The sequence below is a fragment of the Homarus americanus genome, unplaced genomic scaffold (assembly GCF_018991925.1).
Source record: "Homarus americanus isolate GMGI-L3 unplaced genomic scaffold, GMGI_Hamer_2.0 scaffold47967, whole genome shotgun sequence".
Lineage (NCBI taxonomy): Eukaryota > Metazoa > Arthropoda > Malacostraca > Decapoda > Nephropidae > Homarus > Homarus americanus.
The window spans coordinates 1,980,513-2,006,113 of NW_024731965.1; the positions used below are offsets into that span (position 1 = coordinate 1,980,513).

The window sequence follows — 25,601 nt, forward strand, 5'->3', positions numbered from 1 at the left end:
TCGGGGAGATCAAGCTTGAGGAGGAGATGAAGGCAGGGAAGAAGTTTTAGGCATCATGTTTGAAAATTTTTGTGGGAAGAAGTTTGGTCAGAAAAAAATTATAGGCAACAGGAAGTAATTGTTTTGTCCTCCTTCCAATCTTGATGTCCTTCACTATAATATTCTTGTTACTACATATATCAGTTGTGGAAGCTTAACCATCCACGCTACACCCCCATTTGATAACTGGGGTTTGGGTTAATGGATAACTCATGTTGTGAAGACTTGTATTAAAGATGGTCTGTTCAGTTTATGTTGAAATGTAAAATTCCTCCACACCAAGAGGGGATAAAGACTGCCTCTATAATGACAGAATAGTAGAACTTTGTGAAGAGATTTTAACTAAACCTTTTATTGCACAGGAAATATTTATGGTATATGGATGCCACACAATTTATTTCAAGGGGTAGAGGAAGTAGCAAAAAAACATTAAATTAGGAAATAAGTCTTTAAAAGGTAATGTAGAATTGTGAAATAGCAAATTTTGAAGAAAAAATTAACCATTTCAACCTCATCATGAATATTTTACATAAAGAATTTTATAAAGTTCGTACAGGGTACAGTATTTTATATTCTTTTTTCCTTAGTGTGAAAGCCTAAAATAGCTTTCTCTTGCTTCCAGAAGATAGCGTGCCTCAGCCCATACAGTCTCCAGGAGGGTCCAGCACTGCTTCATCTCGTGATGCCTCACCTTCCAGGGAAATTTCCCCTCTTGTCAACTCCCTAAAACCTCCTACAATCATCCGCCGAGGTCCACAGGGCTTTGGTTTTACTATCCGAGCCATTAGGGTTTACTTTGGGGATTCTGACTATTATACTGTACATCACTTGGTGATGGTAAGTGCAGGGCAATATTGGCACGTGTAGCTGAATTAAGTAAATTTTTTGGTTTATATAAATAAAGTAAAGGAACTTGCTTAGCAATAAAATTACATGTTCTTTTATTATAGTGACTTGTTTACTCAGTAAGTATTAATATTTATATTAATATATAAACTAAACTGAACTTTCATCTTTGTTTCACAGGATGTTGACCAACGTAGTCCAGCATTTGAAGCTGGTCTGCGCCCTGGGGACTTAATTACTCACATTAATGGAGAACCCATTCAAGGCATGTTCCATACCCAAGTTGTCACTCTACTAATGAGTTCTACCGACCACGTCTCTCTCAGGTCCATGCCACTTGACCAGACCTCTATCAGAGCAGGTGAGAACAGTACAGCATTTACATGAACTTATAATTATTACATGTTGATTTTAAGCGATACTGTACATACGTCTATATTAGTGTACAATATATAGTATATTAATAAATATAAGTTTACATTGTATTTATTTAATAGTGCCATAAGAAGAACTGAACCAAATTTTGAAGTCAACACTACACTAGTTGTGACCAGTCACTAAGTGATGACAGTTCAGCTAACTACTGCACAGTGTGGTTATATGAATAAGGGAATTTAACAGACAACAATAAAGTACATCTGGTTCCTGTTAATTGCTGGTGTGTGCGTGCGTGCGTGTGTGTGTGTGTTTTTAATAAGAATAATAATTAACGGTTTATTGAAAAAGTTCTGCAGCCCGAAGGCTGAAAATCTACATTGGACATAAATGACTTATTACATACATTGGTGGTTTAACAAAAGCCTTCATTAGAGAAAGGTAAAGGAACATACAATCAACATACAGATTAATGCAGGTGTTGAACAGCAAACACGAAGTGTAATAACTCCCTCCCAGATGGTGTTAGGAGGGACCTCACATGGTGTAGTAGTTCCCTCACAGATGGTGTTATGAGGGACCTGATGTGGTGTAGTAATTCCCTCGCAGATGGTGTTATGAGGGGCATCACATGGTGTAGTAACTCCCTCACAGATGGTGTTCTGAGGGGCCTGATGTGGTGTAGTAATTCCCTCACAGATGGTGTTATGAGGGGCCTGATGTGGTGTAGTAATTCCCTCACAGATGGTGTTATAAGGGGCAAGAAAACACGAAGTTCCCAAGCACTTTCGTGAAATTCACTTGATAGATAATAAGCATTGCATTGACTGGGATAATGCCTCCTCAACATTACCTTGTAATTCAATTGTCAGTAGGAACATTATAGAATCCAGTCTCACTAAACATACCGAATCTGTCAACATGAATTTGAGTAATGGTATGTACAAACTAGACAATTTTGTGATTAAGAAGATTTGTAACCAGGTGAGAAGGTTGGGTCATCTTACCCTATGACCTGACTACAGACAGCTGTTGTGCTTAGAGATGGCATGGTAAATTTTTCTGGATTTAGAAGATTAGTAAGGGTCACTGCCTTATGACCGTAGCATTGTGGACCCCTGCTGTCCCCTAGGGACTTGATCTCACTCTCCGCTACTGTATATATTAGCCTTGTCAAATATTTCTCCTTAGTCTGTACTCACCCCTGAAGATGTGAATTACACGAAAGCGCTTGGGAATTTCGTGTTTTCTTGTTTCCTTGTGGTTATCAGCATATATATATATATATATATATATATATATATATATATATATATATATATATATATATATATATATATATATATATATATATATATATATATATATATATATATTATATATATATATATATATATATATATATATATATATATATATATATATATATATATATATATATATATATATATATATATATATATATATATATATATATATATATATATATATATTAAAAGATACCAAATTAAACTGTGTGTCGCAATGTGATGGTCCCAATTAGACACTATTCCTTGTAATTCTTACGGAAATTAATTTCCCTTTAAATGGTTTCATTATCAATGACTACCCCCTGTACAGTACTGTATTTTGATTACAGCTGTAATACAGTTCAGTACTTTATACTGTATTTACTTTATGTATGGCTGTATATGTTCAAGTATACAAGTATGTCTCATGTATAAAATACTGTTGTCTTCAAAAATTTTTGTTAGCCGTTACTTCCATAGAATAACACTTATCCTCTGCCGTGTAGGTGGACGGAAAAGAAATCCCGGAGCATCAAAACTGGCCAAGCGTTTGCCTGCCAAACACAGGAGGACAAAGAAAGACTCGGACAAAAGACGGAAAAATTCTCTCTTCCGGAAAGTCTCCAACAAGCGCGTTTCTGCTGAAATTCAACAGGTGAGGTCCAAGAGTCTTGCGTTCTTTCCTAAGCAGTAGTACAGTACTTGATAACCAGGAGGAACGATGCTTCACATAAAACTAAACTTTCCTCTGCCACTTACTGGTTATTATTAATGGTGAAATTTTTATTATTAATATTGTTAGATTAGGGATAACTTTATACCTACCAATTAGATTGTAAAAATATCCTTTTGATTAACATCATTAAACTTAGATATATATTAACAGAATGCAAATGGCTCTATACATCTGTTTTATTAATATGTACAGTATAATACATTACTCAGAACTGCTTCTTTTCTCAACTTTATTTTACAAAGCTAACAAATAATTTTGTCATTTCACCTCTAGACTAGACAGGGTATTGTGCACATTTACTTTTTATAATTATTTTGACCATTGACCAGGTTGTACAATGCTATAAATAAATACACAATATAAGTGATGGTTATGTGTTAGGCTGGGTTTTATGAAGTGATGGGAAAGTCGTTAGGAAACCCTAGGTCTTGTCGTGCAAGAGGACTACCATTGCAGAAAATATCTATCACAGCCGCTAAAAGGGGAGTACATGACAGGGCTAAGAGAGACTTGATTGTGGCCATCCTGCTGCTGCATCTGTGGATTTTTTCAAAGATTTTTTCTTGCTATGATGCATTGAGGATCGACAGGTGGTACTCCTTAGCACTGAAGAGATAATAGGTTAACTTACCCCCTCAGTTCACCAGAGTTGTTCAGCCATCAGCAAGACCACCTAATATGGTATATACAGTACTCATTTTATTGCCAAGCGTGCAGTGGTTCATGCACAAGGAAGGAGTTTGATCTTCCATACGTAATCATTAATTGTGTTGCATCAGTTCTCTTATTGGTGTTCCTGCTTATCAAAATATCATAAGTTAGAAGCTGTGTTCAGTTTTATTTGTGTACTTGTAATTACAATACTCAATATCTATTGTCAAATAACTTCATATGATTCTCACAATCATGCCTCTTAAAAGAATTTTTGTGTGTGTGTACAGAAACACTTGGAAATTGAAAAGAATAACATGAAATACAATATAGTACTGTATAAAATACCAACAAAAACATAACCATAGTACAGTACCACGTTGGAAACATCGCTTCTTGTCCAATCGATGAAGTTAACCAATGTTGGGTCTAGTTAGTACTTGGATGGGTGACCGACTGCCTTGCTCTAAGAACACCAGATGGTGCTGGCATAAGGGCTACTGGAAACAAGCCTCTCATGGCTTGGTCAACTATCCTTGATCAAATTTATTTATTATTTAATATATATATATACAGTCTCTCCTCAACTTACGACGGGGTTCCGTCCCGACCACCAGGTCGTAAGTCGAAAAGGCAAAAATAATACCCGGTACATAGAAAATCTAAAATGGGTCTCTTTTTCTTCTCAGCGCCACGAGAACTCTCACTTTTACGCTTGCCAGCCATTTTAAAGGGAATCGCAAACGAAAATTTTGTCAGTACACAGCGCGATCACTTATGTCGGGACTCGAAAGTACGTATAGTGACCCCTCGGTTAACGAACTCAATCCGTTCCAGAAGGTCGTTCATTAACCGAAACCATTGTTTCAATGGGTTTTTGGGTAATTGGTTCCAGCTCACCAAAAATTGCCTAAATTCAACAAAAAAGGTAAAAAAGTACACTTTGAGGTGTGTATGTAGAAGGCTCCTGGATGATGATGATGATGATGATGGGAATTAGAATGGGGGTGGAGGAGAAGGGAGAAGAGAAGGCATTGGGGTGGAAGAGAAGTCACCCCATGGTGCCATTTCACCCATAAAATTTTAGTTCTCTTGGTGTAATTCAAGATTATTTTCTTTAAATCAACACTGCACTGCATTATATATTGTCAATATGTAAAATAAATTTCAAAATGACCAATAATTTGTTTGCAAACACAAAAAATAAGCATTTAGTTGAAGAGAGTCTCAAGCAAGATGTTACCTCCACTGAAAAGACACAAAGACTGACGCCTGTATGGTGTGTTGGCAGGCTGGATGGCATGTTCAATAATTGTTAAAATTACTAAAAAATTTAATATTAAACTTTAAAGATTATTGAATAGTATAAACTTCTTGATATTTACTAAAATGGTAAGGAATGTAAGCCCTAGAACTGATTACTGTACTGGTGGACTAATACTACAGCTGGTGGACCGCCAAATGCAAGCGAAAACATGTTCAGGTCGGCTTGTAAGAAACTCGTTAATCGAGGGATTGCTCGTTAACCGAAGTTAAGAATCTTATGGAAGGTAACTCGTTAACCGAAATCTCGTTAACCGAGGCGCTCGTTAACCGAGGGACCACTGTATATGTTACAGTACCTTACCACCTTATGCATCTGGGGCCCAAAGTGGCCTCCCCAGCTGTCTCCCAGGCTTTCTAGAGCACGTGATTTGATTATTCAATTGGACCAGCATTCAAATAAGGGAATATCATCATCAAATAGTTAAAACAGGTGTAAGAAGAGAATATTCACATACGCAAATTTTCAGATAACAATTATTCGGATAGCGAGGGATGCAGGTACAGCTCCTCCCCAACTTACTACCGGGTTGGGGACCCAACTCCATGTCGTAAGTTGAAAATGCTTAAATAATACATAGAAAATCTAAAATGGGTGTCTCTTTTTCTTCTCAGCACCACAAAACTCTCACTTTTAAGCTTGCCAGCCATTTTAAAGTGAATTACAAATGAGAATTTTGTCTGTGTACTGACGTTGGGACTCGAAAATACGTAATTTGACAAAATTTTGGTACGACTGAGGCAGGTCGTAAGTGCAGGTTGTCGTAAGTCGGGGAGGAGCTGCATCTCCATAAATGACCAGGAGAGGGCTCGTTCGCAGGCAGTGAGTGCTGCTCCTCACGTTGGGGACTTGATATTGGCCACCCCAAACTTCCTCAGGTACTCGCTTCAGTCCCCAGACCCAACCTGGTGGAGTAGTACTTTGTCTTGTGGCACCTATCCACACCATTTACAAGTGTATCTGTGGAAATGAGTGGGCAAACCAACACAGCAACCACACCATTGCATATGGGGTCTATGGGGGTTGGCACACAAGACATAATGAATTTAACAACCTCAACAACAGGATTCTGACAGCTGCAGGTTGCCCAACACACAGTAAACCGCAGGTCTACAGTCGTTACAACAGGTGTCCAGACAGAATTATGTTACTTTCCTGGAAGGATGGTAAACAACTGTTGTGGGACTACACATATACTTTCACTTTGGTGACTACTTATCTCTCCCAGAGTACATTTGGAGTTGGGAGGGCAACAAACTCAAAGAGAAACCTGGAGGAGGTGAAGTACAGGAACCTGAGCCAGGATACTGTATATACATATACAGTATATTAAAAGTAACAGAAATAACCTACTGTAGACTTTTATGCGAGGTAAATTGGATGCAGAGAATGAGAAATAATGAAGATGGATATGGGGAATCGATACAATCTTTTGGTAGAGAGGAAATCTAGACCTGTTAAGATTGTATAGATATGTTGGGTGAATGGGAAATAAAAAAAATGATACAAACACAACTACAGTATGTCAGAGAGTGAATTTAGGAGGAAGAGAAGACCAAGAAGGATATGGAGAAAGGAGGCACTAGATGTGAGGGGCTGGACATCCAGGAAGCAGCAGCAGCAGTTTGCAAGAGTAAAGTAAATGGAGAGCGAGCATGGCAGATAGTGATGAAGGGTGCTTGTTTGCTTTTGTTTGTGGCCACCATGCATGGGATGGGAAGGAGCCTGAAAGAGTGTACGTGGCCCTCGTCTGCTGTTTTATTTATATGGTGCATTAGCCCTCTCGGTGCTACTGATGTACTGTGCCTTGTACACCTGGGACCAGAGACCTTTGGCTATGCGCGATGAATTTTAAATTTTACCGTCCCATTTTTTTGTATTTTGGAGCAGCCATGTGCAGGTATTCCCCGTTCTGCGATGATCTGCGTTAATGATGCTCATGTATTACTTCCCTATTTGCAATATAAACAAACCCACATTAATGATATTCATTATCCTGCCAACTCAGAATATGGAACGCATCACTTACTGCATTAAATTTTGTCAGCAGTAGAGTCATATACTCGAACACTGCCTTGTGGCCATCTGGTGAACTACAGTCCAACCATTGTTTCCTCTTGGTCACTTGTGTTTATCGGTCATCATCGGTGTTTTGTTTTGTTTTCTCACAGTGAGAATACATTAATTAGTACACATTATACTCTGTTTTCATGACCGAGTGATTTTTTGTTTGTTTTTGAATGGAAAGTGCTTTGGCTGTGTTGTTGTGGAGCAGGTGGACCGCTGGTGGTAGCGTGAGTCAGCTGTGTTATTGTTATTTTTCATATCGTGTTTTCGGGTAGATCTATGTTTGTTTGTTTTTTATACTCTGTTACCTGCATACACAATCATTCATACAGATTGTGCCAATAAAAATAAAAGAAATAATTGTCATACTGTACTGTAAGGTCAAAAACATAAAGGGAATAAACATTTCTTACGAGTGCGGTCGTTATAACACCCACGGACCCACAGATTGTAGCAGGAGGATTTATTGCAACTGACAATATGGTATTTTTTCTTTTATTTTATTTATTAGAATGATTTATATTTATTCCTTATAGTATATATTATTATACGTACAAGGAATAGCTTCCACTTGCAAACCATCCTTTGGTCAATTTGACAGTTCAACTGCTTAAACTGTCAATCACCGGGGTAGCATGCGTTACACCATTTTGAGAGTGCTTCATCATATCTCAGATGTATTTATTTCACCAAACTTTTGAATAAACCATTCAGGATTATTTTAGTAGAAAAATGGTGTTTCTAACTTAATTAGAACTGCTTTTGCAGACTCTGGTATCAACATTTCTTACATTTTTTCATAAAAGAATTGAGTCCCCATCATTATTACTGTATAATGTTTTTGTGAAGTGAGCAGTGTAACTTTGAAAATGTCTGAGAAGAGGCATGAGACTTCCCCGAGGCTGTGTGGGAGTATGAGTGACATCTCAATTCAACCTCCAAGAATCCCCTTAGCCTCAAATAGAACAAGTGATGATGACCAGACTGGTTCAATATGGTGTGGTGAGTGTTGTTCAGTTATGGTGTAGGAATTATGTTTTCGGTGATACAGGCGAGTGTCCGACTGATCAGCAACCTCCCGGTCTGTGATATTTTGACCTGCGATGGGTTTTTCGAGAACCCAACTCAATCACAGATCGGGGGATACCTGTAGTGATGCCACATGTTAGAAGCAGTAATAATTAACCATCAAAGTTCTACAGGTGGCAGCCACGAGAGTGATACCCGTGCACGTGGTAAATACAAATGTAAATGTGTGGCAACATGGGAAGAAATATTCAGTTATGATGGAAATGGTGATATAACAGAACATGATGATGATAAAGTTTAATTCATGGATATAAACAAGCTGTCGTAAAGGAACTGAAGTGGCTTACCACGATTTTTTTAATGGCTTTTAACATGACAGTATATTTATTATTTTAGAAAGCTCTTTTCTTTTTCTTTTTCTTCGTCAAAGAAAAAAATAGGCTTGGGGGATGCAAAAAATAGACTGAACATAGGACTGGAAGGGTAACTGACTTGTTTGTAATGATGATCTTGGATTCATCCTTCAAATGAGAGAAATTATACAAAGCCAAGTACTATATATCATATCCTTTGCATCCACATCTTGATGTTCATTGAACCGAGGACACCACACCTCATCAAGACATAGTAGCCGTCAACCTTTCATTGAATATCTTTATACAGATTATCTTTCCTCACTTGTATTTTTGACAGTTTTTGTTGGCTGTACACAAGATAATTTTATTACGACTATTCACTGCCATGACACACAACTCTCCAAGCTCATGTCTTTCCTATACAGTGAACCCTCACTTTACGCGGTTAATTCAACCCACAGGGTACCGCGGAAAGTGAGAAACGCGTAAAGTGAACAACATAACATATGGGATTAATTGAAATAGAGACCGGGCCGACTCCCAAACTCCACTTTTTCAGACACAATACCTACGTTGTAGTAAAAATAACTTCTTAATATTATGATGGTATGCACACACAATTAATAATTAAGAGAAATATCAATAATATTAGGTTTTTTAACACTTACTGTACATTAGTAGAAAAGATGGCTGGGCACACGGGGATGGGGGGGTTGGTTCCGAGGCAGAGGGCAGATTATTGGCCCTCACCTGTATCACTTGTATCAATTGTATCACTATCCACCACAGAGGCTTGCAGGGCCTCTATGTCAAACCCCTCAAAGTCCATATAAGTCCATATCCTCACTATAATTATCACTGACTTGGGCCGGCTGTGGTGGGTGGCGGGTGAAGAACTTGGTAAAGTTTTGATGACTGGGCGACCTTGTGTGCACCCTGCTCGCGCCGCTTACACAACATGGCGAAGGGCGGGAGAGATGGCGGGAGGTTTGGATCCAAAAATGGCGCGGCTCGCCAGCCGCTCTCCGCGTAAAGGGGTACACGCACCGCGGAATGTGAGCATTCTGGTTTCGGCAGGGTACCGCGTAAACGTGGAATGTGGGACCGCGTAAAGCGAGGGTTGACTGTATTACATAAGCAGTCACAGCTGATATATATGTACTTCTCTGTCCATTCAACCCATCATAAGCTTGTATCCAGCATAGACCTGTTACATTTTGAGGACTTATCCTCTTCCCAAAACTTGTTATTCATATCATATTTTAAGAAGAAAAGGGGGAAGAAGGGTATGTAATGGTAGAGGGAGTGATGTACAGTATATATAAAGGTTGAACTTGATGCATAAAGAAAGTTTAACATACAATACAGGGAAAACTGTACTAAAATAAATACAGGCCAAAAAGGGTCAAAGTGTATGCTACATGTTCTAGTAATAAAGACGTAAGAAGGAATTTTGAAGTGATGTAATAAAGAGTGAGGTAGTGTGGTTAAAGGGGTCTGAATATCAAATACTGTATAATGTTGACTGAACATTTCACTTTGGCTAGCCAACTCGGTATAAAGAACAAGGGGAATTCTAGCACTTTTACTTAAATAGAATGTTGTGTAATCAAATTTGTGTAGCCCATAATAGAAGAACTTATTTAGTGGGAAAAGTAAATAATGTGTGTTGATGATCACTCATTTTAGCACAAGTTTACTACAAAACCAAGTTGTGTACAATACAGTAAACGGTGCTCCCAGACAGATTGGACGTATATACAATAATGTGCAACATTTATGTTCGCTGTCAATGCTACTTTAGTTTTCTTTAGTTTTACCATCAGTTAATATTCACTAATTTCTTTGAATGTTCTATCAAGTTTAGTTAATGAATTAATATGTTGATATTTCATATTTTTTGTTAACTCTTGTTTGGTTTAATTTGTAGTGTTTGGAAACTTTTGAGTAATTAAATCATAGAATATTATGGTTTAGCTTTTTACCTGAGATTACAGAGCATTAGGAAGTGTATATGAATTTATTTTTAAACAGATTTTGCCATGATAGAGTTTGGCAGGGAGGTGTATGAGGAGTATTAATTACACCTGTGTTAAAACTTACATGTTTTGTGTTACAGCATCAGAGTACGGTGCACGACTCACCACTACTAGAGACAAGTTCTGTTGTTTTGGAATGATGTTTTATCGTTTCATCCATTTCTTTTGCAGCTGACTACCCCTCAGTCGGCTCCTGTTTTATCTCCTGATTTTGTGCCTCAGTTCTCAACTACTTTGGTACGATAATGTGCTTCTTGCAGCAATAGCCCCTGACCTAGTTCTGTTGCCTGTATCCTACTTCTCTCTCATCACTGACGACTGTTTGCAAACCATGCCTGACCATTGGCTGCTGCTTCTTTTTTTTTTTTTTTCTCATTTTGTTTTCTAATGCTGTACAATATATTATCTGTCAACACCTGTGATTATTTAAGTTTTGTGCTTGAATTCTCATATGGGTTCCAAAATTTAACCAAAATAGCAAATAAGAGTTATGTGCATTCATGGTAATTGGCTACAAGGGGTCAATGGAACAAAAAATATGTACTCATACTAAGCAAGGTTTGAAAATATTGTCTTGTATTATATCTGTAGCTTGGCCACTCTGACTACTGTACTGCAGTGTTTTCAAAATTAGATTGTACAAAGGGTAGTTGACTAGCTATTAGGCTCACTTTAGTATTGTGACAGTGTATGTAAGATTTTAATCTGAAGGGGCCTTAACACACTAGGTCTTATGAGGCCCTCTTGTCTATGCTTACACAGAATTTTGTTTTATTTCCATTTAAAAAAACTCTTAAATATGATAACAAAACTACAATGTATATGTATTACGTGTTGCTGTGGGCAGTACAAGTTTGTTACCAAGTGTTTGTTCACTGCTGGGGGCTTATGACAGTCTGTTTTTCCCCAGTGTGTTTAATTGTTGCAGAAACCAGTTATTTTGTTTAATATTAGTTTTCCTCAACTAATTGTTCAGTGTTTTGTAAAAGCTAATTATGTTAACAGGTTTACACCCTAACAAATCCCTGGACACTAACAATGGGTGAATTTCAGGATTTCCACTACATCCATGGTCACACGAGTCAGAATCATCATTGATGTTTTAAAGTACAATACAACAAACCTGTTGGGGCACCTTGTGGTAGCTGCAATATAAAACACTAAGGCCAAACTTGAGTCTTTCCATTTAGCTGATCTCTGGAATATAAAATTTAGTGTCTCTGAGAACTTACAGCAGGTTATGGATTCTTTTGAAAATCATAATTATTAAATTTTTGCAAGGTATTTTAAGATGGTCACTGGGAACTACGTATGATCTTTGTCGTCTAGTAAATATTTAAGAGGTTTTGAAAAGGGAGGATGATAAGATAAACCTATGAATATTCATGTTTAAATCAACTACATAATACAGTCGTGGAGTTGTATCCTTCATGTGAATAATTAGAGAATTGTAAGGACTCATCCCCCTTATAATTTTGTAAACACCACTTTGTGATGGAGTCTGATTACATACAGGACGATACTTGACATCAACACCAAATATGAAGAGGATAGTATGTAGTGGGGATTCTTTTGTTGGTACACACGAATAATCTTCATAACCATATGATGAGAGCATTTATGTTTTTTTTTTTTATTATTTGCCCCATTATTTAATGAAATTGTAACAAATAAAAATCAACTGAAGGGCTTAAGAGAGAATACTCTTATGGATATTTCTCTGACAATTTCAAAACCTTGGAATTAGCTTGTATGTAATAAGTTGATTATACTTAAAATTATATAGTACCAAAACTTGTTAGTAAATGTTACTTCCCTTAGTGTAACATTGGGAAGATAATTGTCAACAGCTTTCCTGTCTTGGAATGATATACTTTCACCCAAATGTGAAGAATATGTGTTCCATAACCACCAGTATCTTAGCTGTGTTGTTTCCCTTTCAACTTAGTAAGCAAAGGCAGACACTAAAACATATGGTATTTATAGTACGGTATTGTACTAGATTCAGAAGCATTGGAATATTGCTTCTCTTGATCTCTCCAAACACCAATAGTTCTGGGTATATAATTCAGGTGGCCCTTGTCTATACATTTATGATTTATCAAGTTTACCAATAGAATTACTCTCCCTTTCTTATTTCCCTGTAAAGTGTATTTTAAGTTTGGCAGTGTTGTCAGTAGGTATTGGGGGAAGGTAAGGGTGCAGTTGTGGAACCCAGTATAGTGTCCACCCATCAGTGTTTGATCCTGTCCTCCTGTACATAACATGACTTTCAAGCCTGTGTATGGAGTAGTTTCTGTTGTACAAATATAGTCGTCTCTGTATAGTAATAGTTCTTAGAATAGAATACTTATGGGACAACAAAGTGACCCACCCATGAAAAATAGTCCAGTTTAATAAAAAAATAAGTTTCAGGGTTAACCTGTAAGACAAGGTTAGATAGCTGCAGCACTTGCATGTCACTAATATTCATTCAAATTTTTTTCTTAAATGCATTTGTTCCCCACTTTGAAAGACTGTCAGTATCACAGACTTGATATTTAACATCAGTTGTGTTGAATTATTTTACAATATATATATATATACTGTAACTGTTTTGAGTAGTTATAAAGATTGACCAAATATTACTTTGAGTGTAGCTAATGATCTTGATTCTCCTTAAAGGTTTATTGTTGAGAGTTTTACATGACATATTCTGTGCTGGTGGATATCTAAAGCTTCAGTTAAGTAATTTATCTAACGTCTCATCTTCTGTTGTTCCTAGAAGAATTTACAGGTACAAATGGATTGATAGTAATAGCTAACTTAACTGGATTTATCTTTACAGCTTGCTGCTTCGGCATCGCCACCAATGTTGACGCCAAGTCGAAGCTTTCAGTCCTTGAATCGCTCAGTTTCCTCTCAGGACAGCATCCCCAGTTCCCCTACTCGCTGCAAATCTCCTCACTCGCCCCCAACTTCAAGACTCTTCTCTCCATCTGTGGAACAAGTTCAGTCTCCCCTTAATTCTTCTGGATCATCGTCACCAACATCTTCTGTGCCTAACTCCCCAGCAGGGTCATCAACACTTCATCAGCGCCCTTCATCGTTGCATGTTGTTAACCACAAAGTAACAAACGTAAAAAGTTACCGTTCTCCAAATAGACGGAAATCAGTTGGACACATTCCCCTCTCTCCTCTAGCACGCACTCCTTCCCCTTCCCCTTTACCAGCTTCTCCAACGAGATCCCCTTCACCATTGGTTCACCATCACAACCACAACCACCACCATCACCACCATCACTATCATCATCATTGTCCTGGTTCCTCCAATACCACTCAGACTTACTCCCCTGGATCATCTCTCACTCCTGGACCAGCTACCAAAAAATGTTTAGGGAGGCCCAAAAGTGCAGAACCTGGTTCTCCATTACTTCGTCGAGCACTGTCACCTGATCGTCTCCACCCAAGATCAGCGGAAGCAAAGGGCACTGCAACCATCAGTCCTTTGGCTACACCTTCTCCAAAGTTGGCGAACAATCCACCAAGACTCACAATAACATCACAGTCGGCTCCAAATTATGAAACGCCAAGTGTTGTTCGATCAGTTGCTCCCACATTGCTTACCCAGCGCTTTAGCAGTGCAGTCAGCCTTCCGCCCACACTTCCATCAGGCACTTTGGAAGAGGCGCCAGAGGAATTGGATTCACCAGAAAGACAAGAGGCGGCGCGAGCAAATTTTTGTGAGGGCCCCCAGGGAGGCAGAGGATCACTGCCAGGGACTAACAATGCTTGCTGTGGGGGCGTCGGAGTTTCAGGATCATCATGCTGCAAAGAAAAATCTCAACAAGGCATTCCTATACCAAGTGGTCAAGGGAGTTGCCAAATGGTTGAGAGGAGAGGCAGTAAGGATCATGCAGAGGGGCGAGAAAAAGCTCGTAGCGACAGCCGTGGTCGTAGAGACTCGAGGGATTTGCGCAGAGAAGACAGTAAGCGAGAATCTCGTCGTACTGCACAAGAAAAACGGGAACTGTTCAAGGCAGGCAAGGAGAAAGAGGGTACCTCCTAGGGTTGGCCCACCGCTGGCCTGCCTGCAGTCCCAAGTGGCACTGATTTGTGCCTTCAACACTTGTGTGTATTTTGGGCAGGACCGCGGCATGTCTACTCCAACAAGAAGTAAGGAGACACTTGCAGCCTGTGATGAAATCTTCCTCTCTTTCTGGACAAGTCTTAAAATGTTAAGGAAAGTAGCTCAGCTACTGAAATCATTCCTGGTGATTGTTTGTATGTGTAAAGTTGTGTGGAGTTGTTGTGATGCCACAAGGCCTGGTTGTGTTGCTACCATTGTGATATTACAGAGACCATGACAGTCTCAAGCTTGTGTGTCTAATGAAGTCACCTATACTTAGACACTTGCATTCTTTGGTCCCTGTCATTTTGTAAATACTTTATTGTACTATGTTTCCTTTATCTCAAAGATTTTTACGTTTTTACTCACAAATTTAGAGTTGAATGTGTTACAATTGCAAAATATGAATATTAATGTACTCATATTCATTTGTCATGTTCATGGAATTTTTCCATTGTTGTGTATATTTTTGTCCCTCATTGTCATGTTGCTGTACAACCTCACAGTTGCCATGTTGGAGTTGTCAGGTGGAAATTTGGTAATAGAAAACATTTACTATTTCCAGTCTGCTTCCCTCAGGTTATAGGAATAATTCAAGAGAAAAGGTTGAAGGCTGTGGTTTTGGTGAAGCTCTCGGTGACATTGTGTTCTGCTTGTGTTTCCTCGCTGTTTAAAGATGATGTCTTTATGTGTACTTAATACTGAAGTTTTTTTTCTGCTACATCCTTGGGGTGCCTCACCATGTGCGTGTGCAATGCATTTACATGGACTCGTTGGTAGGAAACTATTGGGCCCTTAGTTAATATTGTTAGGCACCATTGGCACATTATATGTATAGCATTAGTTGCTTGAAGTTCTTTAGCATTAATTCAAAGTTCAGAGAATTGGAGGATTAGAACAAAGTTTTTTTGTGGGTGAACATTTGCCAAGGCCAGCCACTCTTCTATGTGGGTTATGACAAGTTGTTTTAATGTCAAAGTCACCAGACTTTCCTGTAGGTCATGTACAAGTTGTATGTTGTTTTCGTGAACACTGATGCTTCCTTTATGCATTTGTCATAAAAGACCTCGTTGATGGTCGGGTAATGTTTGAAGCTTTTATCTAGCAGTAGCATGTCATTTCGTGACACCAGTCTCCCATTAGATAGCAGTGAGGACAAATTTGTATATTGTGTAGAAACCATTTGTAAAGAAGAATTCTTATTTTCCATGTATAGTGTTTGTAGTTTATAAATTATTGATATTTAATAATTTCCAAGACGTGGTTAGTCAGTGCAGTACCCCTGCTATTGTTATTCACCAGAGCAGTTAATGGGACCAGTGGCCACATGTCTCACTGATGCTGTGGGGCTACAAGAGGTCTTCCCTGTAAATCCCAGTAAATGGTGATAGACCCTAAACAAAATTAAGAAAAAAAATGACAATAGAAATATAAGGTACTTTATTTAAAACATTGGAAATTTACTAGCTTGTATTATGTTGTGTTGTTTGCCACTGGTCAGGAAAGAGGCATTGCTGGGGACAGTCACTGTGATTTGTCTTAGTGTTAGCAGGAGGTGCATGGTGGGAGATCCTTACTTTGCTGTTTTATACATTTCCTGTTCTAATCTGTGTTTGATAAGTAAAAATAAGTGGTGTTTTTTCTCTTAATGTTATTGAACAAGTCATATTAAATGTCTGAGTTTATTGAACTTAAAGAAGATTAAAGATATTGTTAATTCTTCTTTTTTCAATCTTGTAGAAATTGTGCATAACTATAGTTAATATCTTTCTCCCCATCTCTTTGTTAAACTGAACTAGCAGGTTGGTTGGCTATATAATCCTTGTGAACAAGGCAAAAACAAAACAAAAAAACTTTTCAGTAATATTTTATCCATTTTGTCATAACATTCCAAGTGTTGGCACTGCATGCATAATCCCATAAGAAATTTTGTGGTTAACATTCTGAGTAATTGAAATTAAGGGGACCTCCGTTGAGAGACTAAAAAATTTTATCCATCTTGTGAAAAATGTTCTTATCCCATAATATGTTTTACATATTTCTCATGTGAAAAGACTTGCCATTCCTGATATTCCACTTCAAGAATATAACATGAAATTAAATTAATTCATGAAACTATTGATTTATTACGTTTTATAAGTGAAACACTGTACTGTGTATTTTCAAAATACAACTTGAGGAATGTTATGATATATGGTGTAATTGTTGCCAAAACTCCTGCATCACGTCCCTGGCAGACGAGGACTGACTAGAGTGCCACTTTCATATCCAACATGGTTGCTACGTCGTCACACATCCCATGTTTTCTAGATATTAATAACTTAGAGAAAATAAACTGTCTTAGGTTTCCAGTTGTATTCTTATAAATTCCTTTTTGTGGAGTGAGGCAGCTGAGTGAATATAGTGCTTACATACATTAGTGGAGACCATGCTTATCTACATTCTTTAAGGGTGTTGAGTCATGTCCAAGGCATCGCAGTCCACCCAGCTGTAATTGGAAGTAAGGTCAATCAAATGCAGTGTAAACCATCCTGCCTCCTTGTATACCAAAGGCTTGGTATACTGTGTGCTGCATTCACACTGTCCTAATTGGGCTGTAAATCTTATGTGACCCAATTTCATGTAACATTGATCCCTTAGAAAATGCCATGGCATTAAGGATGATATGAATATTAACAAAATAAATTTTGTAGTGTTCAAGCATACTTTGAATGTTGTTTTTCTTCTCTTTCACCGAGACCTGGATGTAAAAATACACTTGAGTCTGGATTTACGTGGTTTTGGTTTAAGCGTTTTGTCATTTAAGCGGTGCCTTGCCAGAATTGAAATGCTTGCTTTACGCGGCAAATTTGGTCATTTACGCGGGAAGCGGCGCGGGCAGGGTGCGCACAAGGTCGCCCAGTCATCAAAACATTACCGAGTTCTTCACCCACCACAGCTGGCCCAAGTCAGTGATAGTGAGGATATGGACTTGTATGGACTTTGAGGGGTTTGACAAAGAGGCCCTGCAAGCCTCTGTGGTGGATAGTGATACACGTGAGGGCTGATAATCTGCCCTCTGCCTCGGAACCAACCCCCCCATTACCCGTGTGCCCAACCATCTTTTCTACTAATGTAAGTGTTAGAAAACCTAATATTATTGATATTTCTCTTAATTATTAATTGTGTGTGCATACCATCATAAAATTAAGATGTTATTTTGACTACAAGGTACGTATTGTGTCGGAAAAAGTGGAGTTTGGGGGTCGGCCCAGTCTCTATTTCAATTAATCCCTTATGTTTTGTTATTTGTTTTACGCGGTACTCCGCGGGTTCAATTGACCGCATAAATGAAGACCCAACTGTACTGTAATGACGATTGCCTATACTTGCCTTAGGCACAAGGTTGAACTTGAACTTTATAGCATTTTATTTACCTGATGACTTATTTTTTACTTTCATTTACTATATTTTGTCATTCTTATTTCTTCTTTTGTCTTAAATTAAGGGATTTTGAATGTTTATAGGGTGTCCCACAAATACCTTTCATAAATCTCGGGGTGTATTTTTGCGACATAAATAAAGATAAATGACCAAACCGTCAATTCTCAATAGTTTCTGAGTTACAGCACATGACATGCTTGGTAGGAATGTGATGAAACCTATATGGGGTGTATTTGAAACATCCAATACACTGTGCTAGTGACGTTTATTAACAATAATACCTGTAATGCCAGGTGATTTGTATTGGTATTGACATTTAGAGGAAATGTTCAAGTTCTGCCCCTCTTGCTCATTGCAGGGCTCAACCCGTCACAAGTGAGTGTCCCACACGTTCAAAGCCCCAGGGGTGTTGCAAAAGTTTGTCACACTGTCCTGTACACGGCGCCACAATTCTTCACAGTTTGCGAACCTCTGTAACATACACCTTGCTTTTTATGTGACCCCACAGGTAAAAATCAAGGAAATTTATGTCAGGTAACCATAGGTTTCATCACATTCCTACCATACATGTCATGTGCTGTAACTCTGAAACTATTGAGAATTGACAATTTGATCATTTAGTAATTTATCTTTATTTATGTCTCAGGAATACACACCTTGAATTATGAGTAACACCCTGTATAAAGACTTAGGGTATGATATACAGTAGTATAATTTTAAACATTGTTCTCTAAGTACGGTATGCACATAGAATGCGTTCCAACTTACGTACAAATCCGACTAAAGAATGTCCTCAGGAACAGAACCTGTTCATAACCTGGGGATCCCTTGTACTCTCCTTGCACACAAACAACCCTAATTTCTTGTAAAAAGTCCAGTTGTTCACTACAGTAGGCTCTCACCAATAACGTTTAATAGGTGCCTGAAAAACACCCTTATTAGCAAAAACGTTATTTGTGTGACATTAAAATACATGTAAAAAGGGTTTATTGGTGCCGCCGCCATAAGAATTTCACCCATTTTTTCCCCTTGAAGCCCTCCTAACACTTTTGTTAGCTGAAATAAAAAGAATTGCTATTCAATCATCAAAATAAAGAGTTTGAGTAATATAACACTTAGTTTTTGAGGTGCTTGGTGTGATGATTGTTCCATATCTGAGGGCGGCTAACACTTGCACTGTCTTTCATTATACAAGCTAACCATTTCACAAGAAAATGCTCTGTTATCACTAACAACCTGTTTCTATTGCCTTTATCATTCATAGCTCGCCTCGCATTTCCATCACTACCGAAATATTTTTAGCCAGCACAATACTCTTCTTGGTCTCCTCTAAGTTCCTCTTAATATTTTGCACTGTAGACTCAGGACAGTTCAATTTCCTCACTTTTAAAGTTCCCAGTCATTCAGGTGGCAAATCACTCCCTCCACTACCTCCCCTAGCCCCCACAGGCAAAAATGCGGAAGCCATTATTGATCACCGACCCTAACAACCACTGGTTATAGTGGCGAAAATCTCACACATGGGCGCAGCGCTGTATTCCACTGAGCGTGAGTGAGAGTGAGGCGGAGTGGACAACTACGTCGTCAACATGGCGGCAAACAAATGCGCTCGGACGCTTCCTGCGAAATTTTCGTTATTCAAGAGAATCCAGACATTATCAAAAATGGGTATCTATTGTAACTTACCGTTATTGTCGAAAACGTTATTGTGGAAGTCGTTATTGGCGAGAGCCTACTGTACAACACTAGTACTACATGTTCACCACAGCACTATAGTGCATTTATTCTCAGCTGAGAAGAGATGCCCTACACCCCCTCAAGAGCTACAGCTGATTGGCTGTTGCAAACCAATCTGATTTCGTCCTGAAGTAATGATGTATTTCTAAATGAGTTTATTTATAATCGTTGGGATGACCGTTTCTGACGAGAAAGATACTGTATATACTGTACATTCATTATTTCAAACATAAGCACATAGGGAGTTTATCAGAAGAATTATACTGTACATGAATTAACTTAAACTCTGGAAGCAATTTCACGCTTGGAGGACGCATTTAATATATACTACCGTATTCTGGAGCGGAATCCTACTGTATTGTGGGCAGAATCCTTCCGTTTTCTGCAGCGATATCGTACCGTCTCCTTGGGCAGAATCCTAGTGTATTCTGGGGTGGAATCTTACCCTATACTGGGACGGAATCCTGCCCTATTCTGGGGCGGAATTCTACCCTATTCTGGGGTATAACCCAACCATTTTCTGGGGCAGGATCCTACTGTCGTCTGGGGCGGAATCCTATCTTATTCTGGGGCGGAATCCTGCCCTATTCTGGGGCGGAATTCTACCCTATTCTGGGGCATAACCCAACCATTTTCTGGGGCAGGATCCTACCATTTTCTGTGGCAGAATCCTCCCATCTTCTGGGGCGGATTCCTACTATCTTCGAAGGCGGAATCTTACCGTATTCTGGCCCAGAAATCTACTGTATTCTGGAGCGGAATCCTACCGTATTGTGGGTGGAATCCGACCGTTTTCTGGGGCAGAATCTTACCGTCTGCTGGCGCAGAATCCTACCGTTTTCTTGAGAGATATCCTACTATCTCCTTGAGCAGAGTCCTAGCGTTTTCTGGGGCAAAATCCTACCCTATTCTCGGGCGGAATCCTACCGTATTCTGAGGCAGAATCTTACCGTCTTTGGGGACAGAATCCTTCCGTTTTCTGGAGCTATATGCTACTGTCTCCTTGGGCAGAATCCTAGCGTATTTTGGGGCGGAATCTTACCCTATTCTCGGACGAATCCTACCTTATTCTGAGGCGGAATCCTACCGTCTTCTGGGGCAGAATCCTACCGTATTTTGGGAGGAATGCTATCCTACTGTACAGTATTCTGGTGGCGGAATCCTGCCCTATTCTGGGGCAGAATACTACCCTATTCTGGGGCAGAACTCTACTATCTTCTGGAGTGGAATCCTACCGTCTTCTGGGTTGGATTCCTACCATCTTCGAGGGCGGAATTCTACCTTATTCTCGCGCAGAATTCTACCGTATTCTCGGGCAGAATTTTACCATATTCTGGAACGGAATCCTACCTTATTGTGAGTGGAATCCTACCGTCTTTTAGAGCAATGTTCTACCGTCTCCTTGGGCAGAATCTTAGCGTATTCTGGGGCAGAATCCTACCCTATTCTCGAACAGAATCCTTCCCTATTCTGGGGCAGAACCCTACCATCTTCTGGGGCGGTATCCTAGCGTATTCTGGGGTGGAATCCTACCCTATTCTGGGACGGCATCCTACCCTATTCTGGGGCAGAAACCTACCATTTTCTGGGGTGGGAACCTACCGTATTCTGGGGCAGAATCCTACCGTATTCTGGGACAGAATTCTACCGTATTCTGGAGTGTAAACCTACCGTTACCTGGGGCAGAATCCTACCATATTTGGGGTGGAATCCTACCCTATTCTGGGGCAGAAACCTACTCTATTCTCGGGCGGATTAATTCTGGGGCAAAATCCTACCATTTTCTAGAGCAGAATCCTACCGTATTCTGGAGCAGAATCTGACCGTATTCTGGGACAGAATTCTACCGTATTCTGGAGCGGAATCCTACTGTACTGTGGGCGGAATCCGACCCTTTTCCGGGGCAGAATCTTTCCGTCCTTGGGGACAGCATCCTACCCTATGCTGGGGTGGAATCCTACCCTATCTGGGGCAGAACCCTACCATCTTCTGGGGCGGAATCCTACCGTATTCTGGAGCACAATCCTACCCTCTTCTGGGGCGGATTCCTTCCATCTTCTAGGGCGGAATCCTACCGTATTCTGGCGCAGAATCCTACCGTGTTCTGGGGCAAAATTCTACCGTCTCCTGGGGCAGAATCATACCGTATTTTGGGCAGAGTCCTATCCTATTTTGGGGCGGAATCTTGCCCTATTCTGGGGCAGAATCCTACCCTGTTCTGTGGTGGAATCCTACCCTATCTGGGGCAGAACCCTACCATCTTCTGGGGTGGGATCCTACCGTCTTCTGGGGCGAATTCCTACCATCTTCAAGGGTGGAATCCTACCGTTTTCTAGTGCGATATCCTACCGTCTCCTTGGGCAGAATCATAGCGTATTCTGGGTCAGAACCCTACATTATTCCGAGGCGGGATCCTACCGTTTCCTGGGGCATAATCCTACTGTATTTTGGGAGGAATCCTATTCTATTCTGGTGTGGAATCCAACCCTATTCTGGTGCGGAATCCTACCCTATTCTGGGGCAGAACCCTACCATCTTCTGGGACGGGATCCTACTGTATTCTGTTGCAGAATTCTACCGTAATCTGGAGCGGAATCCTACCGTATTCTGGGCAGAATCCGACCGTTTCCTGGGCCAGAATCTTACCGTCTTTGAGGACAGAATCCTACCGTCTGCTGGCGCAGAATCCTACCATTTTCTGGAGCGTTATCCTACCGTCTCCTTGGGCAGAATCCTAACGTATTCTGTGGCGGAATCTTACCCTATTCTGGGAAGGAATGCTACCTATTTCTGAGGTGGAATCCTAACGTCTTCTGGGGCAGAATCCTATCGTATTTTGGGTGGAATCCTATCTTATTCTGGGGTGGAAATCTACCCTATTCTGGGGCGTAAACCTACCCTATTCTGGGGCAGAACCCTACGATTTTCTGGGGCGGGATCCTACCGTCTTCTGGGGCAGAATCCTACCGTCTTCTTGGGCGGATTCCTACTATCTCCGAAAGCAGAATCTTATCTTATTCTGGGGCGGAATCCTACCCTATTCTGGGGCGGAATCCTGCCCTATTCTGGGGCGGAAACTTGCCCTATTCTGGGGCGGAATTTACCCTATTCTGAGGCAGAACCCTACCCTCTTCTGGGGCGGGATCCTTTCCACATTCTGGAGGAGAATCCTACCATATTCTAGGGCAGAATTCTACCGTCTGCTGGTGCATAATCCTACCGTTATCTGGAGCGATCTCCTACCGTCTCCTTGGGCAGAATCCTGCCTTATTCTGAGGCTGAGTCCTACCGTTTCCTGGGGCATAATCCTACCGTATTTTGGGCGGAATCCTATTCTATTCTGGGGCGGAATCCTACCCTATTCTGGCACAGAATCCTACCCTCTTCTGGGGCGAGATCCTTCCGTATTCTGGAGGAGAATCCTACCGTCTTCTGGGCGGAATCCGACCGTTTCATGAGCCAGAATCTTACCTTCTTTGAGGACAGAATCCTACCGTTTTCTGGAAGGATATGCTACCGTTTCTTCTGGCAGAATCCAAGCGTATTCTGGGGTAGAATCCTTCCATATTCTGGTGCAGAATTCTACCGTAATCTGGAGCGGAATCCTTCCGTATTCTTGGCGGAATCTTACTTTTTCCTGGGCCAGAATCTTGCCATCTTTGAGGATAGAATCCTATCGTCTGCTGGCACAGAATCCTACCGTTTTCTGGAGGAATATTCTACCGTCTCCTCTGGCAGAATCCTAGCGTATTCTGGGGCGGAATCCTACCCTCTTCTGGGACCTAATCCTACCTTATTCTGAGGAGGAATCCTACCGTTTCCTAGGGCAGAATCCTACCATATATGGGGTGGAATCCTACCCTATTCTGGGGCAGAATTCTACCATATTCTCGGGCACAATCCTACAGTACCTTATTCTGGGGCAGAATCCTACCATCTTCTGGAGCACAATCCTACCGTATTCTGGAGCACAATCCTACCCTCTTCTGGGGCGGATTCCTACCATCTTCTAGGGAGGAACCCTACCATATTCTGACACAGAATCCTATCGTGTTCTGGAGCGGAATCCGACAGTTTCCTGGGCCAGAATCTAACTGTCTTTGAGGACAGAATCCTACAGTCTGCTGGCGCAGAATCATACCGTTTTTCTGGAGTGATATACTACCGTCTCCTTGGGCAGAATCCTCGTGTATTCTGTGGTGGAATCCTACCTTATTCTGGGACAGAATCCTACCTTATTCTGAGGTGGAATCCTACCGTCTCCTACGGCAGAATCCAACCGTATTTTGGGGCAGAATCCTCCCCTATTTTTGGGCGGGATGCTACCCTATTCCGGGTTAGAACCCTACCCTATTCTGGTGCAGAACCTTACCATGTTGTAGGGCGGGATCCTATCATATTCTGGGGCAGAATCCTACTGTATTCTGGGGCAAAACCCTACCATCTTCTGGGGCGGGATCCTACCGTCTTCTGGGGTGGATTCCTACCATTTGCTAGGGAGGAATCCTACCGTATTCTGTCGCAGAATTCTCTCATAATCTGGAGCGAAATTCTACCGTATTCTGGGCAGAATCCGACCACTTTCTGGGCCAGAATCTTACCGTCTTTGAGGACAGAATCCTACAGTCTGCTGGCGCAGAATCATACCGTTTTCTTGAGCGATATCCTATCGTTTCCTTGGGCAGAATCCTAGCGTATTCTGGGACGGAATCCTACCTTATTCTGAGGCGGAATCCTACAGTCTCCTGGGGCAGAATCCTACCGTCTTCTGGGGCAGAATCCTACCATATTTTAGGCGGAATCCTACCCTATTCTTGGCCAGAATCATACCTAACCTAACCTATTTGGACCTAACCTAACCTAACCAATAAAACATAAAAATTAGAAAATATATGAGTTATCCATCAGATTAAATAGGTTTTGTTTGATTTTCCAACAAAGAAAACTGCCTGACTTGTCTTTTTGTGACAGGCTATATTCACAAATTGTAAAAGTGCTTCTTTGGAATACTAGAACCATAGGATTCCGCCCCATAAGACGGTAGGATTCCGTCCCAGAATAGGGTAGGATTCCGCCTAAAATACAGTAGGATTCTGCCGCAGGAGACGGTAGGATTCCGCCTCAAAATACGGTAGGATTCCGCTCCAGGAGACGTTTGGATTCCACCTCAGAATACGGTAGGAATCCGCCCCAGAAGACGGTAGGGATTCTGTCCCAGAATAGGGTAGGATTGTGCCCCAGAAGACGGTAGGATTCTGTCCCAGAATATGTTAGGATTCTGCCCATGAAAAGGGTAGGATTGTGCCAAAAATACAGTAGGATTCTGCCCCAGGAGAGGTTTGGATTCCACCTCAGAATACGGTAGGATTCCGCCTCAGAATATGGTGGGACTCCATCCCATAATAGGGTAGGAATCTTGCCAAGAGGACGTTAGGTTTCCACCCCAGAATACGGAAGGATTTGTGGGGTTCAAGATGTTTGGTTCACACTCAGGATGGGATGGAGAAAGGAAACTCACAATGTGCTCTCTATATACATGTTGTATTGGATGTACAATGCAGCTTGGTGCTGGGAAGGCAGCA

The 25,601-nt window shown here is 40.5% G+C and overlaps 1 protein-coding gene across 14 annotated transcripts in view; it reads left to right on the forward strand.

Moving 5' to 3' along the window:
- LOC121868118 (microtubule-associated serine/threonine-protein kinase 3-like) overlaps positions 1-17,206 on the forward strand; it is an 87,583-nt gene extending 70,377 nt beyond the window's left edge. For 8 of the 14 annotated variants that reach the window (XM_042368410.1, XM_042368412.1, XM_042368409.1 and 5 more), the window contains 5 exons: positions 662-876; positions 1,066-1,246; positions 3,056-3,204; positions 10,923-10,988; positions 13,579-17,206. In XM_042368410.1, the coding sequence (XP_042224344.1) occupies positions 662-876; positions 1,066-1,246; positions 3,056-3,204; positions 10,923-10,988; positions 13,579-14,799 (1,832 nt within the window). In that variant the 3' untranslated portion in view covers positions 14,800-17,206. Of the gene's footprint in view, positions 1-661; positions 877-1,065; positions 1,247-3,055; positions 3,205-10,831; positions 10,989-13,578 lie in introns of those variants that run through there. The other 6 variants (XM_042368406.1, XM_042368414.1, XM_042368407.1 and 3 more) reach the window with 4 other exon arrangements.
- Positions 17,207-25,601: the final 8,395 nt, after the last annotated feature.